General features: G+C 43.2%; 1 protein-coding gene across 1 annotated transcript; it reads left to right on the top strand.

Moving 5' to 3' along the window:
- The first annotated feature begins 11,050 nt into the window (after positions 1-11,050).
- On the top strand, positions 11,051-25,016 carry htra4 (HtrA serine peptidase 4). Its single transcript, XM_002932783.5, has 9 exons — positions 11,051-12,174; positions 18,823-18,922; positions 19,248-19,452; positions 19,561-19,755; positions 21,404-21,436; positions 21,878-21,992; positions 22,318-22,375; positions 23,927-24,022; positions 24,463-25,016. The coding sequence occupies exons 1-9, from the start codon at positions 11,733-11,735 to the stop codon at positions 24,626-24,628; spliced, it is 1,410 nt and encodes a 469-aa protein (XP_002932829.1). The 5' UTR covers positions 11,051-11,732; the 3' UTR covers positions 24,629-25,016.
- The last annotated feature ends 285 nt before the right edge of the window (positions 25,017-25,301 follow it).

The raw sequence follows: 25,301 nt of genomic DNA, 5'->3' as shown, positions 1-25,301 counted from the left end.
GATCTGTGATAGTTAATGAGACTATGGTGGCAAACATTTATGGCATCTCTCGATATGGGTGAGAATACCAAGATCTTGGATCCTGCTATAGTAAAGCCCATTAAACACCCTAAAAGTATAGTGGCCCATAAAAGCAAATATGGACGGAGCTACAGTATGTGCAGTGCAGCCACAGTTATCAGTGTTGGACTGCCCCATCAGGGTACCAGCTAAATCCCCAAGGGGCTCAGGTGTCAGTGGGCCCTCCTGCACAGCCAGCCATGTATGCCCATACCATGCCTATCCATGTATGCAAAAAGGGGGGATGATTGTAACATGAATAAAGAAGGTGAGTGCAGAGAGAATGAAAAATAGTTTGGCCTGTGGTCCAAGGCTTACTGGTGGGTTCCTGGCACCCCTGCCAACACTGACTGTAATGGTAACAGAGCCAGGGGTGGTTATAATACTGCTGATTTTACCTTTGGTGAATTTCATTCTAATTTGAGCTGAGAAAATGGGAGGCACTGCTTGGATACACTGTAGGCAATGGGAGGCACTGCTGGAGACACTGTAGGCAATGGGAGGCACTGCTGGAGACACTGTAGGCAATGGGAGGCACTGCTGGAGACACTGTAGGCAATGGGAGGCACTGCTGGAGACACTGTAGGCAATGGGAGGCACTGCTGGAGACACTGTAGGCAATGGGAGGCACTGCTGGAGACACTGTAGGCAATGGGAGGCACTGCTGGAGACACTGTAGGCAATGGGAGGCACTGCTGGAGACACTGTAGGCAATGGGAGGCACTGCTGGAGAGTGGAGACACTAGGCAATGGGAGACACTGCTGGAGACACTGTAGGCAATGGGAGGCACTGCTGGAAAGTGGAGACACTGTAGGCAATGGGAGGCACTGCTGGAGACACTGTAGGCAATGGGAGGCACTGCTGGAGACACGGTAGGCAATGGGAGGCACTGCTGGAGACACTGTAGGCAATGGGAGGCACTGCTGGAGACACTGTAGGCAATGGGAGGCACTGCTGGAGAGTGGAGACACTAGGCAATGGGAGGCACTGCTGGAGACACTGTAGGCAATGGGAGGCACTGCTGGAAAGTGGAGACACTGTAGGCAATGGGAGGCACTGCTGGAGACACCGTAGGCAATGGAAGGCACTGCTGGAGGCACTGGAGGCAATGGGAGGCACTGCTGGAGGCACTGTAGGCAATGGAAGGCACTGCTGGAGGCACTGTAGGCAATGGAAGGCACTGCTGGAGGCACTGTAGGCAATGGGAGGCACTGCTGGAGGCACTGTAGGCAATGGAAGGCACTGCTGGAGGCACTGTAGGCAATGGGAGGCACTGCTGGAGACACGGTAGGCAATGGGAGGCACTGCTGGAGACACTGTAGGCAATGGGAGGCACTGCTGGAGACACTGTAGGCAATGGGAGGCACTGCTGGAGACACTGTAGGCAATGGGAGGCACTGCTGGAGACACTGTAGGCAATGGGAGGCACTGCTGGAGACACTGTAGGCAATGGGAGGCACTGCTGGAGACACTGTAGGCAATGGGAGGCACTGCTGGAGACACTGTAGGCAATGGGAGGCACTGCTGGAGACACGGTAGGCAATGGGAGGCACTGCTGGAGACACTGTAGGCAATGGAGGCACTGCTGGAGACACTGTAGGCAATGGGAGGCACTGCTGGAGGCACTGTAGGCAATGGGAGGCACTGCTGGAGACACTGTAGGCAATGGGAGGCACTGCTGGAGAGTGGAGACACTAGGCAATGGGAGGCACTGCTGGAGACACTGTAGGCAATGGGAGGCACTGCTGGAAAGTGGAGACACTGTAGGCAATGGGAGGCACTGCTGGAGACACGGTAGGCAATGGGAGGCACTGCTGGAGACACTGTAGGCAATGGGAGGCACTGCTGGAGACACTGTAGGCAATGGGAGGCACTGCTGGAGACACTGTAGGCAATGGGAGGCACTGCTGGATACACTGTAGGCAATGGGAGGCACTGCTGGAGACACTGTAGGCAATGGGAGGCACTGCTGGAGACTGGAGACACTAGGCAATGGGAGGCACTGCTGGAGACTGGAGACACTAGGCAATGGGAGGCACTGCTGGAAAGTGGAGACACTGTAGGCAATGGGAGGCACTGCTGGAAAGTGGAGACACTGTAGGCAATGGGGGGCACTGCTGGAAAGTGGAGACACTGTAGGCAATGGGAGGCACTGCTGGAAAGTGGAGACACTGTAGGCAATGGGAGGCACTGCTGGAAAGTGGAGACACTGTAGGCAATGGGAGGCACTGCTGGAAAGTGGAGACACTGTAGGCAATGGGAGGCACTGCTGGAAAGTGGAGACATTGTAGGCAATGGGAGGCACTGCTGGAAAGTGGAGACACTGTAGGCAATGGGAGGCACTGCTGGAAAGTGGAGACACTGTAGGCAATGGGAGGCACTGCTGGATACACTGTAGGCAATGGGAGGCACTGCTGGATACACTGTAGGCAATGGGAGGCACTGCTATAGACACTATGGATAATGTGAGGCACTGCTATAGACACTATGGATAATGTGAGGCACTGCTGCTATAGACACTATGGATAATGTGAGGCAATGCTGCTATAGACACTATGGATAATGTGAGGCACTGCTGCTATAGACACCATGGATAATGTGAGGCATTGCTGCTATAGACACTATGGATAATGTGAGGCAATGCTGCTATAGACACTATGGATAATGTGAGGCAATGCTGCTATAGACACTATGGATAATGTGAGGCACTGCTGCTATAGACACTATGGATAATGTGAGGCACTGCTGCTATAGACACTATGGATAATGTGAGGCAATGCTGCTATAGACACCATGGATAATGTGAGGCAATGCTGGGGATGCTGCAGGCAATGGGAGACACTGGAGGTAATGTTAGACACTGCAGGGGTCACTATACTTTTCCAGTAATGGCTCAGAGAGGTATCTTGGTTCTTTGCTGTGGCTGGCAGTGCTCCTGCAAAGATCCATATGACAGTAAATAAACTTGTTTACTGCAGCAACCACATCCACGCCACTTAATCCACTTCTGTGCAGACCCTTCAGTCCTGATACAAAGCATTTCAGATAACTTCTTTCTTGCGGTTCCATCTTTTTGGCTGTGTTACCACAACCCTCTCTTCTTGGCAGCAACGTAGCAGCAATTGCATGTGTTCTTGTCACACCAAGAGTAATTGCATTAGAGGATATTACGTCACCTCCTTCATCTTAAAGTCTGCTAGAAAGATCCCAAAACAACACGTTCCGCGTGTAAATCTTCCTACAAGGTCTTTCTTACCCACAAGCTGTGAGACTCTATGAAACAGGGCCGTATTTTGGCACGGAAATCCTATGGATGGCTCTGCGCCTCCTACAGCCCTCTGCCTATAAATTGGCTTTTTCTTGTGAAAAACATATTATTCTCTTCTGATGATGTAACAGGCTCTAAACGACATCACAAATAATTAACGCTGAGGGTGTGCTCTTGCTTAGAAGATTTACTGCTTAGGAAACATTACATTTGGTAAAATCAAGATTTATTGTTGTGTTAGATAAATATCATGGGAACGGCTGGAAAAGCAGCCGGATTTAGCTTGGCTTCAGTGTGGCCCAGAACAAGGAACAGCCCTTTTCCCCTTTATGAAGAATAACATTAACATGTCCTGGGTGCATAAGGAGTCATTGAAGCCGAAAAATATGGCTATTGATATTACACTGGCACATTATGAGCCCATTGCACTGGAGTCTAGAAGCCGGCTGGAGAATTCCGCTCTTGGTATTGCAATGTCAGGGGATGGAACCTCCCGGATAAAGATAAAAAGTGGTGACAGCCATGTAATGCAGAATAATACTATTCTTACAATGAACCCAGAGCCCAAAACCCATATAGAACATCATATTCAGAGTTAAGGAACATGGAAATCCCCTAAAATTACTCTGTACAGCCCCCAGAATAACATACCTTTCTCCCTTCATGCAGATTTATTTTGTTTCTCTATTAAAAGCAGCTGAACTGCGGCTCTTTTACTGACTTCCTTGTCTTTTGTAAAGCCCTGACCCTTTTCCTTTCTGAGCCTACTGGGCATGCTCACTGCCTCTGCTCCAATTATAATCAGTCAGGCATGCAGTAGGCACCCCAGTAGGCTCAGAAAGCATCATTGTCAGAGAGAGAAGAAGGGCTCAGAAAGCAAAAGGGGGCGGAGCTGCCCACTAGACAAGGAAGTCAGTAGAAGAGATACTGTTCAGCAGGGAGAAAAGTATATTATTCTGGGGGCTGTAAAGAGTCATTTTAGAGATTTTAAAAAAGAAAAAGGTTTACTTACTATTTAAACTATGGAGCCAATTTTCATTAATAGTGATTTTAAAGGGAAAGGAACGGCTAATAAAGAGTTAATCTCAAGCTGCAGGCATACCTTCAGTTCTCAGTGCCCTTAATTCTCCCCATATTTCACCTGTTCGGATGATCAGAAGCCAAACAAGAAGAAAAAACTCTGAGCTGTGTAAAGAAAGTTCCCATAATGCCTCACTCCTGCACCCAGACCAAGACCGGTGCACGTGCGTAGTTAGTAAGATTATGAGGAAGCTTCCTGCTGATTGGCTCAGATCCACATTCCTAAGGGGGGAGGGAGTTCTTAGCATTCTTGAGGGAGGGGGGAGCAGGAGAGGGGAGAGAAGAGAGAGCTGTGTGTCTCTGGCACAGGAAAACAGAGACAACAAATCTTTTGACAGAGAAGTCAGTGCAGCGTTTCTGTGAGTGCTTATGGCTGTATTTACATAGACCTTTCTGATAAAGCTTACTTAGTTTTTACCTTTCCTCCTCCCTTAATTATATCCAGGGCAGGAAAATGTATATAATAAAAATAAAGAACAAGAGAGGTTTTGTCGCTGGTTCTACATACACGCCTTTGTTTCGATATTCAGTCCCCCCCAAATATGATAACAATCATATGATGTAATCAGTGTGAGACAATGCTATGATATCATCAGTGTTTCCCATCACGTACGGTTTGTGTGGGTAATTCATTTGAAAAATAATCGTACTAACAAATATTATTTAAGTGAACTTCCCCTTTAAAAAGTCTAATATCTTCCATACTCCCATGCAGAAGATAGAGATCCCAGTGTGCTTGCACGAGCATGCCTGAGCGAGAAGTCACCCACAGCTTGGGATATTCCTTCAGGGGGTTCGTATATGACGGGAATATCTAGCGCTGAATCACATAAATGAATATGAATTCAGGAACTGGGTCACTGGGTTACGGCTCTAATGAAAAGGCGCAGTGTAAGACTTGGAGCTGAGAAAGGGATGATAACTTCCGAAGGAACAATGAAACGGAAGCCGTGCCCATCTGGGTTTGGGTAGAAGAAAAAGCGCAATTATTAAGTGAAGTGGGGAAACTTCAATTATAAATGCAAAAACCAAAGGCCACTCGGATCTCCTTTATAGCAGGGGGTGCACCCAAAGAGCATAGTTCCAGGAGAGGTCACCCTAACGAAATTAACTCTAGAATAGGATAAGGCGGCCTGCACCTTGTATCTCTCAGAATCTTCCTCACCACTACATAGAGGGTTGATGGGACACGGAGTATTGCATGTGTAAGCATCATATATGTTCACCGCAATAACCCTTCCCCAGTGGAGCTTACAGTCTAATATCCTACTACTAAAGATTCAGTTTAATTAGGGTTTTTCCTTTACTGAAAAAAACATGCACCATAAGCAAGGCTCCTCGCCCGTCATACTATCTAGGGCTATCTTTGGAGGCACAGATCTTAGATTAGATGCCAATTTATATCTTTAACAGTTGTTATATAGATCCTAACCAAAAAATACTCAATTCACTATAGGATTGCCACCTGTCCGGTTTTGACCTGGACAGCCCAGTTTTCAGAGGGGCCGTCTGGGTCAAAACTGCCTGCCAATATGGACAGGATGCCATGATTGTTGCAGCCGATTGCCATGTCATGGCATCATGCCTATGCCTCCTGGGGGGCAGTGGTGACACCACTTGTCACTGCCCACCTGCAGGCCAGAATGGCTGAAGCCGAAAGGTGGCAACTCTAGTTCACTGATTGAAGTATTGTACAAATGCATAAAGGGGTCCAGCGTTATGAGGCCATGGGCCAAGTGTGATATCCGTTTATTGCCAGTGCAATTTGCACTTTAACTTGCACTTAGTAAATGACTACCTATGGCTGACACTGCTTAGAGTTGCATTATCTGTTCTCCACAAAAATCCCCAAATGCTTCTCAATTAAGAATGCCAAAAGACATTATCATTTAGGGTATAGCTCACATGTATTTTATTTTTACTAAAGTGCACAACCTTGCATTTATCAACACTGAACCCACTATATCAGAGTCAAATCAGAGTCAAAGTCAAAGGGCGAGGAAGTAGAAAACAGGTTTGATTCTCTATAACATATCAGGTTGCAAGTACAGTAGCTAAGCTCATGTGGGGATATATAAGAAAAGCTGTAATGTTTGTACCAGTTCAAGTGGCATCAAAAGTTTACATTCGACCAGGTGACCAGCAAAGGTGACTTAGTGATTGGTTGCCATGGAATACTAAATCTGGTGCAAACTTTGTGGCTTTTATTACATTAACCCTATAATAATTAAATGTAAGAAGTGGATGCTAAACGGCTACAGAAGCAGAGGGGTCGATACTGAGGCAAGACCTGTCATGCTAAGCATGGAGAGAATCTTGCCTCATTGCAACAGGTCTCATCATCATCCCTAAGATTTATGTGCACTTAAAGAGCTCGCCATGCATAATTCATATAGAATCAAAACAAGCTGCCCTTGCGGGTAAAGGGGTCCCACTTAGACCCACTAGACTCCTGCTTCTGGTCTTTGTCAAGTGTACTTGTTACAAAATCGAATAATTTTAGCTGTATATGTACCTTTATATGCACGAAAATAGAGATTTCATTCTATCCCATAAAACAGAGATTTTAGCTTAAAGACTACACCGACCCTTTCCAAACCATCACTGTGTCTTTAAAAGGTCACAGAACTCTATTGTGACTTCTGATATGTCACACCACTAAGTGCTATAACATAATTTACAGATAATAATGTTTTAATATACACTATATTGTACCCACTCATACCTTTGCCCATAGGTATAACTATAAAGGGGGCAGATGCTGCAAAGACAGGGGAATAGGGAACCCATGTAGAAGGGAGCAGATAACCAATGATTTTTTGTGCGACATATGAGGTTACCCACAATTTCATGCAGGCTGGTGGATCAAAAAAGAATATTTATGGGTGAGTGGGGCCTGGTTACAGTTTGCTGAGATCAGAATGGGAGGACTTAACTGGCCTGCCCAGAGCTCTGACCTCAACCCAACTGAACCCCTGTGGAATGAATTGGAACACCGATGGGGTCCTGAACCCCGACATCAGTGCCCAACCTTACTAATGGAAGCAAATCCCACAACCAATTTTCCAACATCTAGTGGGACCCTTCCCAGAAGAGCAGAGGCTGTTATAGTGGCAAAGGGAATAGCAACTTCATATGAATTCCCTTTGTTTTGGGTATAAGATGTTGGACAGGCAGGGGTCCAGATCATTTTGGCCATGTAATGTAAAGGTGGAAGTTTACCTTTACATTCACCTTTAGTGTGTTATGTTAAGTCATTCTTAACAGCTTTTAAATTGGTCTTTATTTTTTGTTATTTATAGTTTTTAAATTATTTTTTTATTTTTAATTTTATGAACATACACTCTCCCAATATCATGCAATTTGATATATATTATAGGCTCATGTTGTCCCATCAATCTTATAGAGCAGGGATCCCCAACCTTTTATACTTGTGAGCCACATTCAAATGGAAAAAGTGTTGGTGAGCAACACAAGCATGATGCCAATAAGCCTACAGAAGGCTCTGTTTGGCATTATACTGGGTTTTTATGCAACCAAAACTTGCCCCTAAAGCAGGAATTAAAAAATAAGCACCTACTCTGAGGCCACTGGGAGCAACATCCAAGGGGCCAGGGAGCAACATGTTGCTCACAAGTCAATGGTTGGAGATCACTGTTATAGAGCTATACAGGAAGTAACACTTGAAAGGAGGATATGACATCACACTTGTTTCCTGATGACCACCAAGCTTTGCCATCTTATTACAGGCTTAATATGAACTTATATCCTATAGATATATATAGAGAGTTCATAATCCTTACTGAAGCCATTGGGGCCAATGTAAAATTGGGGGATCCACAAACCTAGCATATGTTACTTGTTTAGACTAGATAATAACAGGGTGATTTTAACATGGTGGAAGCCAATTGCACCTGTAACATATGCCATGCCCGAGATTCACAAGGCCCTGTCCATATTCCAGGATGACTAGTAGTGGCATGAATTGGTTCTATTTGTCGTCCTATGGTGTCCCTGTTGTACAGGGTCCTTGACCCACTGGCTCAGAAGGGTATGTCGTTTGTAATAGATACTAACCAATTTTTGGAGAAGCATGTATATATTAAAGGCCAGATTATGTTTGATATTACTTTACAATGTAACTATTTCTGATTCAGAGACTCATTTGATCTGCAGTTATGTGGAACAGCGATGGGACCCAGTGTGGCTCTGGCCTATACATATGTCATCTTGACTGTGTTGCATGGTGGCAAATTATTGACAAAATATTTGCCATATGGAGGGGTGAAGTAGATGCCCTGTCTTCTAAAAACTTTAATATCCCAATATATTCTATGTCACTGCAATGGTGCATTATCAGTTATATACAGTAGTTCCCAGGGAATCAGGGTCTGTTCCACCTACTGCTCCACCCTCGGCATTACCACAGCCATGCTTTGTTCTACAAACTAATGTTGTATATTTTATATGGAATACGTTCTGCTGTTTGATCTGCCCTGCTTCTAAGTAAATCATTTACTTACGTCTGTAGTGAGTGTAGAAAATTAAGTAATGCACAAATAGTTCTCAGTGTGCCCGAGGCACGAATTTCCTATCACCTGGCCCGAAACTACACAGCGCTCCCTGTGTGCATGTAGACTCATTCGCTAAAGAATGCGCTACGCTATTAATCTGAGCGTTTGGCTTGCTCCAGGCAGCTCCACATTAGGAATAAACAGGTTGATCTTGAAAAATAGCTCTAATTCCATAGTTCTTTGATGAAATTAGTCTATGCTTTTTTCTTAATAAACATAAGTAGCTGTGTACATTTCTGATTTTATAATATATGATAATTCACTCTTGGGGGGCGTCAACCCACAACCAAGTTTGGTGCTTTGGTAGGTTTCATTGTGGGTTTAATTTTTAAGCTTCACCCATACACGTACCAATAGAAGATGGACAGGAAGCCCCCAAACCTGTTGGTAAGGTCAGAAGCACTCTTCAAGGGCTTGATGCTGAATGGCCACCATATAGGACACTCTTGGGTCCAAAGAACAGGAGCAGCACAGTGTAACTCTGGCTGAGGGACCCTGACATCTAGAGAGAATCCAGATGGAGAATTAACTGGAGGAAGGAGGACCCCAGCTAGAGTCAGATGAATGGCACTGTCAATTCGGTAAAAAAGCATTTAGTCAAGGCATTCTTTTCTACATTTAATAAGGACCTGGTAATTGTGAACTGATATTGCCTACAGATTACTACTGAAGTTTTGGAATATGTGATAGACTTTAACAGGTTCCCTTGACAGCATTATAAGGAGTGTTGTGTTAGAGCATGTGTGAGTAAGATATGGCCCTAGGCCACGTTGTTAGAAATTATCTCTGTACCTTATTATTTCCATTAGGAGTTACTGCATTACTGATATTCGTTGTCAGTGGCCTTTCCTCTCCTAGTGGGCCACTCATATTAATTCACCACGATCCCACTCATTATGGGACTATGAAGACTTCCATTTACCCAGGTCATGATATTCAGTATCTTAGTAGAATAAAGTCTCAGGCTTTTGTCATGGAATACTGGCTGTGTTGAGATGGCGTCACTACGAATTTTTACTTTTTAGTTTTTGCCCCATTAGTAGTTCACCACTACTCATTGTTTATAAGCTAAGTACTATGCCAATGGGGGGGGGGTTGCTGTAGTTCAGTTAGTTCTACAGAACAAGGAACATCAATGGCATGCCAATATAACTGTATATTGGGGTATTTGTTAGCAGTTTATAGGGGGATGAAATAGTCCATGTGCCGCAGCCAATAATAACAGGCAACATCCCTACGATTATGTAAAATCACTGGAAATAATTATATAAAAGTGTTGCCTTGCTCAACCAGTCTGCCCTTTCCCTGCCTAAAGTATATTCCTGTAGTGTTTATCATAAAAATACAGTCAATGCTGATATTATTTGCCAGCGTGGTTCCTGAGAAGCCTTCCCTAGATGCCTCTGCCCTTTCTTTGGTACCACTTGCTCCTACTTGCCCGACCAATTCCAGCCTAAACCATTTTCTTCAATGTTGCCTTATATTTTTTACTATTGGCTGGTAGTAACCTCCTATGTTTGGGAGCCTGAGTGCTATAGAAATAGTATTATACAATTTTTTTGGAGCAAACCAGTGACATTTCCACTGCCATGGCAATAAGGTACATCAGTGTTTACATCAATACTCTTCTTCTATACCAGGGGTGGGCAAACTTTTTTGCTCAGGGGCCACATTGACTTACAGACGGGCTGGGCCGGGCCAGCATTACACCGTTTCCGCTCGTCAGTCCCCAAATGCCAAGTCTCATGTGATGAGACTTGTGGAGTCGGCAGGCCGGATTAAAAAGACCAATGGGCCGGACGTGGCCCGTGGGCCCTAGTTTGCCAACCCCTGTTCTATACCATAGCATTAATACAATGTTTCAGATCTAGGACTACATACTTTTCCATAGTTCCCCTCACCCTTATTCCCTTTGCAATTTCTCTCATGTGTTTACTGGCACAGTGAGACATAGCTGAGGCGATAGGGGAACTGTTATGGGACGGAATTTAGGGGGTGGGTGTAAAGTGAGTGATAGGTGGGGCTATATGTCTATACACCTCCTTGTCTGGGGGCTGTACGGATAATTCTAGGCTGGACAGAGAGAGCAAGCAGTGAGGAGAGCAGAGAGCAGAACTCAGGCTGGAGGTAGTAAGAGTCAATCTATCTGATTCTGGCTGATTACAGAGGGTGACTTTCCTGTTTTTTTTCTGATTTTTTGGGTTACCTGCAAGAGGGGACAGGTGGGGAGACAGGTATATTTACAGCCATAGGGGGAGATGTATGAATCAAAATAATCCACTTCTAGATCTGTGTAGGAAGCTGTTGAGATTCTAGTATAATCTTTAAACTGAAACTTGCTGTAAAATCACTAATAGAATACCAAATTAGAAAGGAATTTGAGCGCTTAAATAGTGTCATTTAAATCAGACTGGATGGTGTTCAGTGTATCGAGAGAGGGTACCAAAGCAGAAAGTGATTCTCAGGTCAGCCTTGAGTCAATAGGGACACAGGGGGGCAACATACCAAACCAGGGGTTCATGTTGCTGTAGTTGAGTCAGGGATCTGGGAGAAAGGGTCTCATACTGAGAGAAATCAGAAAGGAAGTGTTGCCCAGGGGGTTTAATGAGAAATTGTTTATTAGAGATAGAAGTTAAATTCATGAGTAGGAGCCAATTAATTAGGACTAAAGATCAGATAGTCTGGTGGTGGTCACATCTAAGATTCAGCTGGTTGAGTTGCTGAATTTCCCTTTAATTTAGTTAAGGACATGTCTCCTCCATGGTCTCTGCTCCCTATTTTTTTCCTCTTTCTCTCTGCCTCTGCTGCCCCTGGTATCTCCCGACGGCAAACACCAAATTGCCCCCGGGTGTGTGAGCTTGCCCGCTGCCCACGTATCCAGATGCCATGCCAAGCAGGTGAGGTGCGGGACTCCTGTGGCTGCTGTCCAGTGTGTGGGGCAAGTGAAGGGGAGGCCTGTGGGCATAGAGGGGGTGCCCCTTGTGGAGAGGGGATGGAATGTGTCCTTCCTGCTGTTGGAGGCTCAGCGAGAAGACGAATTGGTGTGTGTGTGTGCAGTACCAGTGAACCTGTCTGTGGAAGCGATGGGAGGACCTACCGGAACCTGTGCCACCTCAAGGCTGAGAACAGGCGGGCACGGCTGCTGAATTCCCCTCCTGCCATCCACATACAAAAGGGACCATGTGATACAGGTAAGCGCAGGCTCTGCAATGGGCATTACACAGGGGGACTGGTGAGACATTCATTAGTGGCATTTAAAATAGGTTTTTTTTTTTTTTAAAAATAATCAATTTATAGGATCAATAGGGTCTGTTTCAGAGGTCAACATTAGGGTCACAAAATAATAATCAAGATGTTATACAGGTATAGGATTCCTTATCCGGAAACCCGTTATCCAGAAAGTTCCGAATTACAGAAGGGCCATCTCCCATAGACTCCATTATAAGCAAATAATTCCAATTTTTAAAAATGATTTCCTTTTTCTCTGTAATAATAAAACAGTACCTGTACTTGATCCCAACTAAGATATAATTAATCCTTATTGGGGGCAGAACAGCCCTATTGGGTTTATTTAATGGTTAAATGATTCCCTTTTCTCTGTAATAATAAAACAGTACCTGTACTTGATCCCAACTAAGATATAATTACCCCTTATTGGGGGCAGAACAGCCCTATTGGGTTTATTTAATGGTTAAATGATTCCCTTTTCTCTGTAATAATAAAACAGTACCTGTACTTGATCCCAACTAAGATATAATTACCCCTTATTGGGGGCAGAACAGCCCTATTGGGTTTATTTAATGGTTAAATGATTCCCTTTTCTCTGTAATAATAAAACAGTACCTGTACTTGATCCCAACTAAGATATAATTAATCCTAATTGGATGCAAAACAATCCTGTTGGGTTTAAATTATGTTTAAATAATTTTTTAGTAGACTTAAGGTATGGCGATCCAAATTACCGAAAGATCCCTTATCCAGAAAGCTGCAGGTCCCAAGCATTCTGGATAACAGGTCCTATACCTGTACACTATAAGGTCCTGCCCAAGGTTAGGCCTGTGAAAGCGAAGATCTGGAGACCTCTGCCCTAGGATGCCATGGGTTGCTTATTCCTCATCTTCACGCCCCTCTGATCCATCTCAAAAAGAAAGAATATTTAAACATGTATTATGCACCATACTTTTATTATTTTATAGCTGCAGTGTGCAGCGCAGGTAGAAAGGTTATTTTGTTAGGGACAGCGCTCAAGCAGTTAATATTGTCCTGGTTTCAAATATCATACATTCTGCAAAGGCATGAAAACTGTAAAATAAATATTTGGGATAATCTGTCACACAGGAGCCAAATGTGCTTTAGTTATAGCTTTCCTTCCAACCACGCTGTAAATCACCATTACTCATACACTTACTCCACAGTCTTCCCTCCGTCCTTCTTTTGCCTCTCCTACCCACCACTGCCATGGCAAAGTCTTCCTAGCTGGGGTATCTATTGGAGCTAAAGAAATGAAGCCAATCAGCAAAGTGTTTGTAAGTGGCCTTGAGGACCCAAGACACACCAGGAGATTGTTATACTAATCTTATAATGTTGACTGAATATTGTAAAGCAGGGATCCGTATGCCACATTCAAATGGAAGAAGTTTTGGAGAGCAATACAAGCATGAAAAAAGTTCCTGGAGGTGCCAATAAGAGCTATAATTGGCTACTTAATAGCCCCTATGTTGACTGGAAACCTACAGAAGGCTCAGTTTGGCATTATAATTGGTTTTTATGGAATCAAAGCTTGCCTCTAAGCCAGAAATTCAAAAATAGGCATCTGCCTTGAGCAGTGCTCCCTAACCCATTGGCTGTTGCTCCCAGTGGCCTCAAAGCAGGTGCTCATTTTTGAATTATTGACTTGGGGGCAAGTTTTGGTTGCATAAAAACCAAGCATAATGCCAAACAGAGCCTTCTGTAGGCTGCCAGCCAACATAGGGGCTATTATAGTAGCCAATTATAGCTCTTATTGGCACCACAGGAACATTTTTCATGCTTGTGTTGCTCCCCAACAATTTTTCCATTTAAATGTGGCTCACGGGTATAAAAGGTTGGGGATCCCTGGCCTTGAGGCCACTGGTAGCAACATCCAAACGGTTGGCGAGCAACATGTTGCTCACGACCCACTGGTTGGGGATCACTGTTGTAGAGATAAGAAATTTCTTCTGTATGAAGATTTGTATGAAGATTTGTATGGGTCCCAAAACATCACACACCCCTTCCATATGCCCTTATTACAGCATTAAATTCCCTTGGTCTGTTCTGTAACATGGCTTCCCTGAGGTAACTTTCTCACCTCTTACTGATATTTTCATCTTTGAGCATTTGTCCTCTCCTCATCCATAACATACACCCACCTTCTCCATGGAGTTGCATAATTCCTACATTTCTTTGCCATCTAATGTATGCATTTCTCAGGTTACATAGTCTCTTTAGACAGGGGTCTAACCCATTTAATATCCAATATCTCCCATAGCATCACCATCATAGCTGACACACAAGGCTTTCTATGAGCTTCTATGGCATCTCTCCTTTGCACGATCCGTTACTCATGCACTTTATTGGCACTGCCATTGACCCTCTGGCTCACCTCGCAGTAGGGACTTGCCCAAACAACTACAGGAGTCAGAATAAAGGAACTGTCATTGTTACAGAAATTTACCAAACTGTAGCAGATGATTAATAGATCTGCTACAGGAATAATTCTTTTTTCTCTAAGCGTACCCTGTCAATATGGACAGCCTGACTGTTCTTGAGCACACAGCAAAACCTTTTGTGTCATTATTACATTGGCCACAATGACTTGCTTACTTAGAAACCCAAACAAGCACTCACTCTTGCACCTGAAACTCATAATGACACAAACTCATTGTAATACACATGCTAATAGTCACTAACACTGTGCAAAGGCAATTACTGCTAAATAGGCAGCTCATATACTAATTGCAGGAGGTGACAGTGACAGGGACATCAGGTGGAATTTGTGTCCATGCTAAAGAGAATATGTAGAGAAGCCCACAGCATGTAGTAGGACAACCTTATTCAGCTGAGCCACTTACATGGTAGGTGGGGGTCACTTGTAACAATGTATATAATATATATCCAACCTGCAGGTATCCTGTTTTGAATTATTACCTCTTCTAGGAGTGCTAGGATGTTAGGATTTGTAGTTTAACTATAGCACTAGGACTGTCAGATTAGAAGAAAGAAGGTTCTATCTAAAGACCTGGAAAGGGTTTTGTACAGTGAGAGCTGGGAAGTTGTGGAATTCTCTCCCTGAATTTAGTTTTACTGGCAGATACAATAGAAAGCTTTTAGAAGGAGTTAGATGGCTTTTTAGCGAGTGAAAAATTAAGGGAAATAGCTGTTAGTACACGTTGACCCAGAGACTAGTCCGATTGCTATCAGGAAGGAATTTCCTCCCCCTCTGAGGAATATTGAGGGGTTTGCCCCTTTTTGGCCCACAGTGCATCCTCTAGGAGCTGATTGGGCTTCTAGAGGTAATTCAATTTTAGAATATTGGGAGAGTGGCTAGTTCATGCCATGGCATGAATGAAAGGTGTGCTAATATCCCCAAAAGGGTCTTATTTATGCAACTACAACCAATGTCCAACTAGTCAGACTCTTAGAACTCTCTAGTAATCACAACTACCAGGAAAAGCTGCAACACATTGGAACTCTGGTCTATTTCAAACAGTCCATGGCCCACCCTTGTACTGCCCCTTTTTTCCCAGGCACAAGTCATATCCAGTTATTATCTGTCATAAATCTTTGCATCTTCAGTATCTGTTCCTCCAGCAATTATACTGGAAGCAAGTCTGGAAGCCATGTTGCATTTTGAGTAAATCAAGCTGAATTGCTTCCATTTTTTGCATTCTGCACTCCTTACAAAACTGGCGGGTATGCAAAGTAAGATCTCTATAATCTAATGCAGTGATCCCCAACCAGTGGCTCGGGGGCAACATGTTGCTCACCATTCCCTTTGATGTTGCTCCCAGTGGCCACAAAGTCGGTGCTTATTTTTACATTTCTGGCTTGGAGGCAAGTTTTGGAAGCACAAAGACACAGTTTAACCCCAAGCAGAGCCTCCTACAGGCCAGCAGTCCACACGGGGCTACCAAATAGCCAATCACAGTCCTTATCTGGCATCCCCAATGAACTCTTTACATGCTTGTGTGACTAACGAACAATTTTTACATCTGAATTTGGTTCATGAGTCACAAAAAGGTTGGGGATCCCAGATCTAATGGAATGCAGTGGGAGGGCTCGAGCATACAAACTGTAATATCTGTGAAACCATTGCATCCTTGTGTTTGCTTTATTGCCACATATATTTTGTCACAAAGCAAAGATGTCCAACCTCTATCTTCCATCTTTTACAGTTTGCCTGTGAGGGGGGGAATTTAACGACAGCTGGGGGGCTGCAGTATAGTTTTCCTGGTTCCAGAGAAGCAGATTGCACAACAAGGGATTAAATCGATTCACGGGTTGAAAGTTGGTAGTTCTCCAGCTTCCATTCATGTGCAATATGACATTGACTGTAGTAAAATGTAGCACTTCTATCTCTAAACATGCAACACTGCTGCGTGCTAAGCCAGCATGGCTGCTGCGTTGCCTGAGAGCCCTTGCTGAGTTCATTCCGGTGTCCATGCTAGAGGTGACAAGTTGTTTTCTGCAGGGGAAATACCTGTGTATGACTGGGACTCCTCTCATGTGGGAACATGTTGGTTAAATGCATGTAGGGTTACAGGAAGGGAAGAGAAGGCTCTGGGGAAGATATATAGTTCCCAACTTGCATTTGGGTTTGTTTTTTCTTTCATTATCAAAGGGTAAAAACAGAAATTAACAATCCACATACAAGTAAATGAAGAGCTGTGCGGTACCCCTGTGGTGAAATGTAGTGAACTCTATTATATCTTAGTTGGGATCAAGTACAGGTACTGTTTTATTATTACAGAGAAAAGGGGATCATTTAACCATTAAATAAACCCAATAGGGCTGTTCTGCCCCCAATAAGGGGTAATTATATCTTAGTTGGGATCAAGTACAGGTACTGTTTTATTATTACAGAGAAAAGGGAATCATTTAACCATTAAATAAACCCAATAGGGCTGTTCTGCCCCCAATAAGGGGTAATTATATCTTAGTTGGGATCAAGTACAGGTACTGTTTTATTATTACAGAGAAAAGGGAATCATTTAACCATTAAATAAACCCAATAGGGCTGTTCTGCCCCCAATAAGGGGTAATTATATCTTAGTTGGGATCAAGTACAGGTAGTGTTTTATTATTACAGAGAAAAGGGAATCATTTAACCATAAAATAAACCCAATAGGGCTGTTCTGCCCCCAATAAGGGGTAATTATATCTTAGTTGGGATCAAGTACAGGTAGTGTTTTATTATTACAGAGAAAAGGGAATCATTTAACCATGAAATAAACCCAATAGGGCTGTTCTGCCCCCAATAAGGGGTAATTATATCTTAGTTGGGATCAAGTACAAGCTACTGTTTTATTATTACAGAGAGGGAAATCATTTTTAAAAATGTGAATTATTTGATTAAAATGGAGTCTATAGGAGATGGCCTTCCCATCGGAGCTTTTTGGATAATAGGTTTCTTGATAACAGATCCCATACCTGTATATATAAACAAAAGGGTACTAGACACATAAAAATGAGAAGGGCTGCTTGAAATGGACCAGCATTCTATAGAGTTGCAGCTATTCCTGGGAGACACCGTAGATGGGCCATGCTTACCAGAGAATAATGGTATTGTGATTGCCAAATGAAATAAGACTCTCTAACATTGGTTGCAGATTCAGTCTTGTGGTCATGGTTATGCTGTGGTCAGGTCACAACCCTAAGGCCATGGTGCAAGTGCCCCAAGATGACGCTCAAAGGCACAGTTTCTACACTAAAGGCCAGGTGCCTGTAATTATGGCAATTGGTAACACCTCCATATTAATTCCTTCATTCAAAGACAGTTATCACCAGCCTCTAAAATGTATTAGGCTAATAAAAGGTGCAAAGCTGGCTAGGGTGTAATAACCCAGATGTTTGTTACAAGAATGTGTTCTGCACTGTGTCTTCTTCTCCATAACAATCTTCTATAACTTCTTTATGACCTCCATAAACTCATTGTTAACATATATTTTTCGGTGGTTGACAGTAAGTCCAATAGCAATCTGATCATGCCTCTGTTTGGATTGGTATCTAAGGCAGGGTTGGTATCTAAGTGTTCTTCAATAAACACCCTATAACCAACCATGAACCCTTAAGGCAGCTAATACCAGTTAAAGATTATGCTATAAACCAGAGATCCCCAACCAGTGGCTCGTTAGCAACATGTTGCTCACCAACCCCTTGGATGTTGCTCTCAGTGCCCCCAAACCAGGGAGTTATTTTTGAATTCCTGACTTGGGGGCAAGTTTTGGTTGAATAAAAACAAGACTTACTACCAAATAAAGCCCCTGTAAGCTGATAGTATGCATAGAGGCTGCCTAATAGCCAATCACAGCCCTTATTTGCCTCCCCCATTAACTTTTATGATGCTTGTGTTGCTCCCCAAGTCTTTTTACATTTGACTGTGGCTCACGAGTAAGAAAGGTTGGGGAACCCTTCTACAAATGATGTACTCTATGTACAGGGTTTCTTTTTCCCTAGGGAAGTAGAATAGCCCTGTAATACAGAAGATCCATACCTCTGTAATTGTCCCTATAGCTCCATAACTTTGTAGTTTTGTTCCAAAATGCAAAATGTTCTATTCCTAGAAATGTAATTATCAGTAACAGTTCATATCTTCATAGGTTCCCATTACCCTGACAGCCTGAGATACAAATTTAACTTCATTGCTGATGTTGTTCAGAAGATTGCCCCAGCTGTGGTACATCTGGAACTGTTCAGAAGGTAATTCTTCAATCATTGTTTATGCACAATATGTGAGCTAGATAGAAAGTCCACGTGGGGTTCACTGATGATGCTCACCCCAAGGTGCCACAATGATTCTTTGCCTTGGTGGATTACAATTGAATGCCCTCTAATTTCCAGTTGGTTGTTGGGTGGATCTGAACTGATACTGAATTATACCAGTGCATCAAAAAATCATCTGTGCATTCCACAATTAGTTGTGTGTGCTGGTGTCCTCAGGAAACACCAAGAATCTCAGCCTCAACCCTCAAAGAAACTCTTGTTATAAAGGTTCTGGTGATACCTGATGATTGCTTTCCCATAGGTCTCCATTTACAGGTCAAGAGATGGCTGTGTCCAGTGGCTCTGGCTTTATTGTGTCTGATGATGGCCTCATTGTAACAAATGCTCACGTACTTACGAACAAGCAACGCATTAAAGTGGAAGTGAAAGATGGTGCTCACTATGATGCCAAGATCAAAGATATAGACCAGAAACTGGATATTGCACTAATTAAGATTGACCCAGATGTGAGTCAGTGCAACTTACTTTGCTCCTATAGAAACTTCTGTCTACAGCTTTTTATAGCAATGACACTGGCAATGAAATTGTTTGAAGATGCTCTCTTTATTATCCAGGCTCCTCTCCCAGTTCTCATGTTGGGCAGATCTGCTGACCTGAGGCCCGGAGAATTTGTGGTAGCATTAGGGAGTCCCTTTTCCCTACAGAACACCGTCACCACCGGAATCATCAGCACCACACAGCGAGGAGGCAAGGAATTGGGCTTGAAAGACTCTGACATGGAGTATATTCAAACTGATGCCATAATAAATGTGAGCCCATAAGTACTGCAATCCCATTACTGCTAGGGGTCCATTTTAGAGAAACCTTTTGCATCCTTGTTACTTTCAGGTAGCCTTGTTTAGGAAGATGTGATGGAAGAAGGCTCTCATATTTCAATGTCAGCCTCTAGCCATTACGAACATGATTTAGAAGTCATGTAGAAATCGAATACGCAATGGGTTGCTCCTACTGTGCAACTTGACCTGAGCAAGGCCATTTTTAGTAGTGTTGAAAGTTCCCACCTATGGCTGTTACTACCACAATTAGCAAAACCCCTTGGAAGCTGGGTGCTGCTGGAAGCTGTATATCAATTGAAGGTATGGAGTTGCTCAACACTGATATAAATAGTTACTGTCATCATCTTGGTCTACTATACCAGTTTACCTACCTACAATTGCTTCTCTATAGCACCCTAAGTGTGAGGGCCAGGGCAGCTGCCACAATTTTGATTAGATATCCATGCTGTCATCTTTAACCAGAATATGAGTCTTGGGATTTCCAGAGAAGACTCCTCAACTGGGGTACAACAAAATAAACTACAGGACATATAATCTAGCAGAAATATTGCCACAAATCTGCATAACATGTTTCGATATCCTAATTATTCCATTCAAAGTTGTTACCACCCTATAGGGACAGTGCATTGAGAAGTATAGATGCAACCTTCAGGATACTTGGCTTCTACTGAAGAGAAGAGAAGCTGATGTTGCCATATAGGGCACTTGTTCCTTTTAGAGGTCATTCTTATTGGTTGCATATCTATTAGCAGTCTAGCAGTCTTTATATCTGCTACAGTAAATTTCCTTACTATTCTAAAGCAATAAATAAAATTTGATAACCTTTTAATAGACTAGCAGGGGTTATGGGCTTGTTGTCATTGTTGTAGAGATAAGTAGCTCATCATAATAACGATAAGTGGCTTATAATAGTAAAGACCAAGCAAAGAGCCATTACAATTTTGCATAAGCTAGGAGACACCATAAAAACACTTATCCAGCAAACTCCTTTTGTAGACAGGTTTTGTAGATCCCTTATATTTTTTGTAGACATATAAAATGTGCTGTCATCATACACGCCCTGAAAAAAGCTGTAGTGGAATTGGACACACAACGTTAACAAGGCTGCAATGGTCCTCCACAAGATCAGTAGGCTTCCCTGTGCACCAAGCTGGTTGACTTCTACCACCACCAAGGTTGTCCCCATTTCCCATACAAACCTAGATATGGCCAGAATAATCTTCTTGAATTTCTTGCCATGGCCAGATTTTTGTGTTATTAAAGAAGCTTTGTAAACAGCAATGTCAGAATATAGGACAAGGGCAAGGACAGGAAGATAGAGAGGGTTAGGAAATGGTAAAGCAGAAGGGAACCAAGAGAGAAGGTAAAGGTGAATATATTCGGCCTAAGGTTCCCCCAGCCTCAGATTTCCCCAGTTTCAGGTTCCCCTAGTCTCAGGTTCCCCCAGTCTAAGGTTCCCCCGATGGGTCTATTGCAGTGCAACTATATACTGTAGATTAAAATGCTATTTCCAATGATTCATATGGCTGGTCATAAATAATTGCTGCTGTCTTGTATTATGAATGACTGAACATATTCTAAACTTTTCACATTAACTCTCATTATAAATGCTTTTCTGTAGTATGGAAATTCTGGAGGACCACTTGTAAATTTGGTAAGTAGCTTTCTTCTCATGTTCCCTCAATTTAGAATGACTAAGGGGGTTATTTCTTTTGTCTATGAGCCGATAATAGATCCCTATTAGCCTGCAGTCATTCCTATCAAACTCTGCTGTTGAAAGGTGACCAAGGTGTACATCGGTCACATGAGCCAATTAATGGACAACGTTCGGTCTGTTACTCCCACACTACTTCCTGTTACAGTCAGAGCTGCATTATTTCCTGTCAGGTGATCTCTGAGGGAGCACACAAAATGGTGGCTCAAGGTAGAAGATGTAAAATTGCAATGTTTACTCATATATATTTTCCAATTTGGTAAGATTCTTTGATAGGGCACTTAATATGATATAAACTATCTGTTGGTGAAATATTCATTCTGGGGGTGTATATTTCCTTTAAAATTGCAGCTTGAACCAACATGTTTATATTTCCCACAGGATGGAGAGGTAATAGGCATAAATACATTAAAGGTAACAGCAGGCATATCCTTTGCTATTCCATCGGATCGCATAAGGCAGTTTTTGGCAGAGTCACATGACAGACAAACTAAAGGTAGGTAACTGGTTTGCCCTTTGCACCAGGGCCCTAATGTAAAAATACAGGTAGCTCCTAAAATGTGGCTTTTAATATTTACATGGATTCATGTACCATGATAGCATTTTAGATGTGACAGCATGTAATAAAAGCCTCAGAGCTTGCATAATGTCTAGCAACCCATAGCAACCAATCAGATGTTTGCTTTCCTAATAGTGATCAGTAAATGCTCCCCACTGATTGGTTTCTATGGCTTACTAAATCAGGAGCAAACATAACGGGAAGGACTAATGTTGAATAGGGTTTCTGGTTCCTATATTACAGCATTTTACTTATCCTGTAGGAAAGATGCTGCCAAAGAAGAAATACATGGGAGTGCGTATGCTACAGCTTTCCTCAAAGTGAGTACTGCCCTCGCCCGGGTAGAGCGCAGCAGGCCCAGTACATACTATAAAGCTGACGAATATTACATGATCTTGGGTAGGGGATCCATTTTGCCTCTTTGGATCTTGGAAACAATGGGAAAATCCTTTTTTGTAGTCCATATTGGAATCAGTCTGTGCCTGTGCTTGGGTGTATTTAGGTGGAAGAGCAAGGCAGAGAGATACTTAGGGTGACTAAGCTCAACTGTGTTATAAGGGGATGCCTTATGTGGAACAATGATGCTTTAGCTTCCAGGGATCTAAATATACACAAACAGTGATAATTAAGCCTTCTGCAATCACACAGAGGATGGCGTTCCTCTTAGAACCAAAAACAGTATATAGCTCTACTGGATTTTGGACCAGGAAGCTCCTGGCTAATTGGATGCTCTCTTTTTACTACTAGGCCAGGAGAGCAGCCAACAGTTTCTTGGTGATGCTAATTCCTTCACCTGCTTTCTTTTTTCCCTATGGCAGGGATCCCCAACCTTTTATACCCGTAAGCCACATTTAAATAGAAAAAGTTTTGGAAAGAAACACAAGCATGACAAATGTTCCTGGATGTGAGAGAGCTATAACTGGCTATTTTATAGCCCCTATGTTGACTGGCAGCCTACAGAAGGCTCTGTTTGGCAATTACACTGGGTTACACTGGGTTTTATTTTATCAAATCTTGTCTCCCAACCATAAATTCAAAAATAAGCACCTGGTTTGGGGGCACTGAGAGCAACATCCAAAGGGTTGGGGAGCAACATGTTGCCCCTGAGCCACTGGTTGGGGATCACTGCCCTATGGCATGCCTGCAGCCTGATTAGGCCAACCATTTAGCTCTAGCCATGTCCTATTTAAGCATGTCCCTTACCTCCTTTCCTTGGCTGAGCATTAATATAGTTGTTGCTTGAGCACTGTGGCTTGCCTCTAGCTCGTCAATGCTCTTGTCCTTGCTCCTAGTCTGTTCCTATTCCTGTTCCACCTTGGCTCTGCTTCATTTTGCTCCAGCCTGTACTGCTTCTCCACTTCCATCCTGCCTAACCCCCTGTCTTGTTACCTATGCTCCCAAACAGCCCATGGACAACTTACCGCCCTTCTATTGAGGATTATCCTTTTTCCCTGACAAAGAGGGGTACAATACTAGCTTTAAATAGAGAAAAAATACTGGCCTTTGGGTTTGGGGGGGGGGTGGTGGGCAGTAATGTCCCTTGGGGGTGAGTGATGACTTCCCTGGGCGGGGAAATTGGCATGCTAGGCAGGAGAATGGGGCGGGTCAGTGGGCAGATGCTGTCTCTATTTGGCACAGAGAGAGAGACAGGGAAGGATGGGATTATAGGTAGGGTTGCCAGCCTTACAAATGTACTGGCAGGTATATTTCTAGTAAATTTGTAATACCAGCACTGGCCTTGGCTGGTGATTTGCCGGCTAGGCCGGTGGAACATTGGCTGGGTGGCAACACTACTCAGGACTGGAACATTATTTATTTCTGCTATAATAACCAATATGCTTATTAGAATCAATACAAATTGCTTTTTTCAGTCTAATCCGTGAGCTGAAAACGCGGGATAAAGATTTTCCCGATGTTAATGCTGGAGTGTACGTGTTTGAAGTCATTCCTGGAACGGCAGCTGCAAGGTATGAACCTACTTCGGAAATCCATTTACCAGAATGCTGTATTATGGAAACTAGGTTTCCCTTTTAAGCTTCTATATATTGAATTTGCAGTTTTAGCCATACCTAAGCTGCCATTGTCCCAGACTGGCTGGACATAGCCTTCCTTATAAGCAGGGTTCAGCAAGGTTTGTGCTAAACATACTTTTTGCCTGTTGTTTTAATTTTAACAAATCTATGGTTTTTGTTATGCAGTCCTGTAAGAAACCCTCTGTATAAATAAACCCCTTCCTTCCTCCATTTGCAACCTTTTGGGCTGCGAGATAAGGAGCAGCTCTTTATACAGCACTAATTCATCTTGAACAAGTATTGCAGTCTATAATGCAATATCTGATGTGGGAATATGGATATTAAGGGTCTAGCCTGGGCAGTAGTACTTAATTTCCCTATCTTCGCCTCTCTAGTGCCGGCATGAAGGATCATGATGTCATTATCAGCCTAAATGGAAAGATGGTGAGCAGCACAGAGGAAGTGAGCGAAGCAGTGCGAAATAATGATACTCTATCCATCGTAGTGCGTCGTGGGAATGAAGACATTATCCTCAACGTGGTGCCTGAGGAGATGGAATAGGGGCCAGTTTTCCCATCATCACCTCCATCATCAGCCATCTCCTTATGCCGTGTGTCTTGGGCACAGAAGTTTGAAACTTAGTCCTTGTGATTTCATTGGCTGGAATAGGGTACGTGCTGGGTAGACTCAGGGTTATTGACTATCCCAGCAGCCCAAACAAGAACAGGCCACGCTGCCACTTGCTTTCTGTCTCGTCTCATTGCAAATGAAGAAATGCTGCTTAGATTTACAGACTGGACTGTTGATCGTCCAATGAGAATAAGTGTTACACAGCTAAACTTCAGTGTATCGAAAGCCGTAAAGTATTTATCTTCATATATCTATAAAATGTAAAACCTCACTATATCGATGTACATAAAAGAAGAATGCAAAATGTCGTAATATTCTATTTCTGGGAATTTTATTCTTGTATAGCCACTTGCTTCCTTCGTCTCGCCCAGCAGCTAGTCAGCCCAGAGAAGCCTTAGTATGGATAAGCAAGCAAAGATGGCGGCCATGTCCTCTCAGTTTTATGGCAAATACTGTAACTGTGCTAAAGGAACGGTGGACATTCTGACATGGCAATGGAAATATTTAGTTAGCAATGAGTTAAACAGTTAGAAGACTCATAGCCAATGACCTCTGAGGGAAAAGGCAATATCCAGCCACGTGCAGGCAGTTCCACCTGGAGGAT

This window comes from Xenopus tropicalis, chromosome 3 (genome assembly GCF_000004195.4).
Source record: "Xenopus tropicalis strain Nigerian chromosome 3, UCB_Xtro_10.0, whole genome shotgun sequence".
NCBI classification, from domain to species: Eukaryota; Metazoa; Chordata; class Amphibia; order Anura; family Pipidae; genus Xenopus; species Xenopus tropicalis.
Note: the sequence above shows the minus strand (reverse complement) of the source record. Positions and strands in the feature narration are given on the sequence as shown.

Excerpts from the sequence above, each read along its gene's own strand:
- htra4 (XM_002932783.5), top strand. The coding sequence starts at position 11,733 with ATGTCTCCTCCATGGTCTCTGCTCCCTATTTTTTTCCTCTTTCTCTCT. Across the intron at positions 21,437-21,877 it reads GAGGACCACTTGTAAATTTG|GATGGAGAGGTAATAGGCAT; the intron begins GTAAGTAGCTTT and ends TATTTCCCACAG. Across the intron at positions 21,993-22,317 it reads ACATGACAGACAAACTAAAG|GAAAGATGCTGCCAAAGAAG; the intron begins GTAGGTAACTGG and ends CTTATCCTGTAG.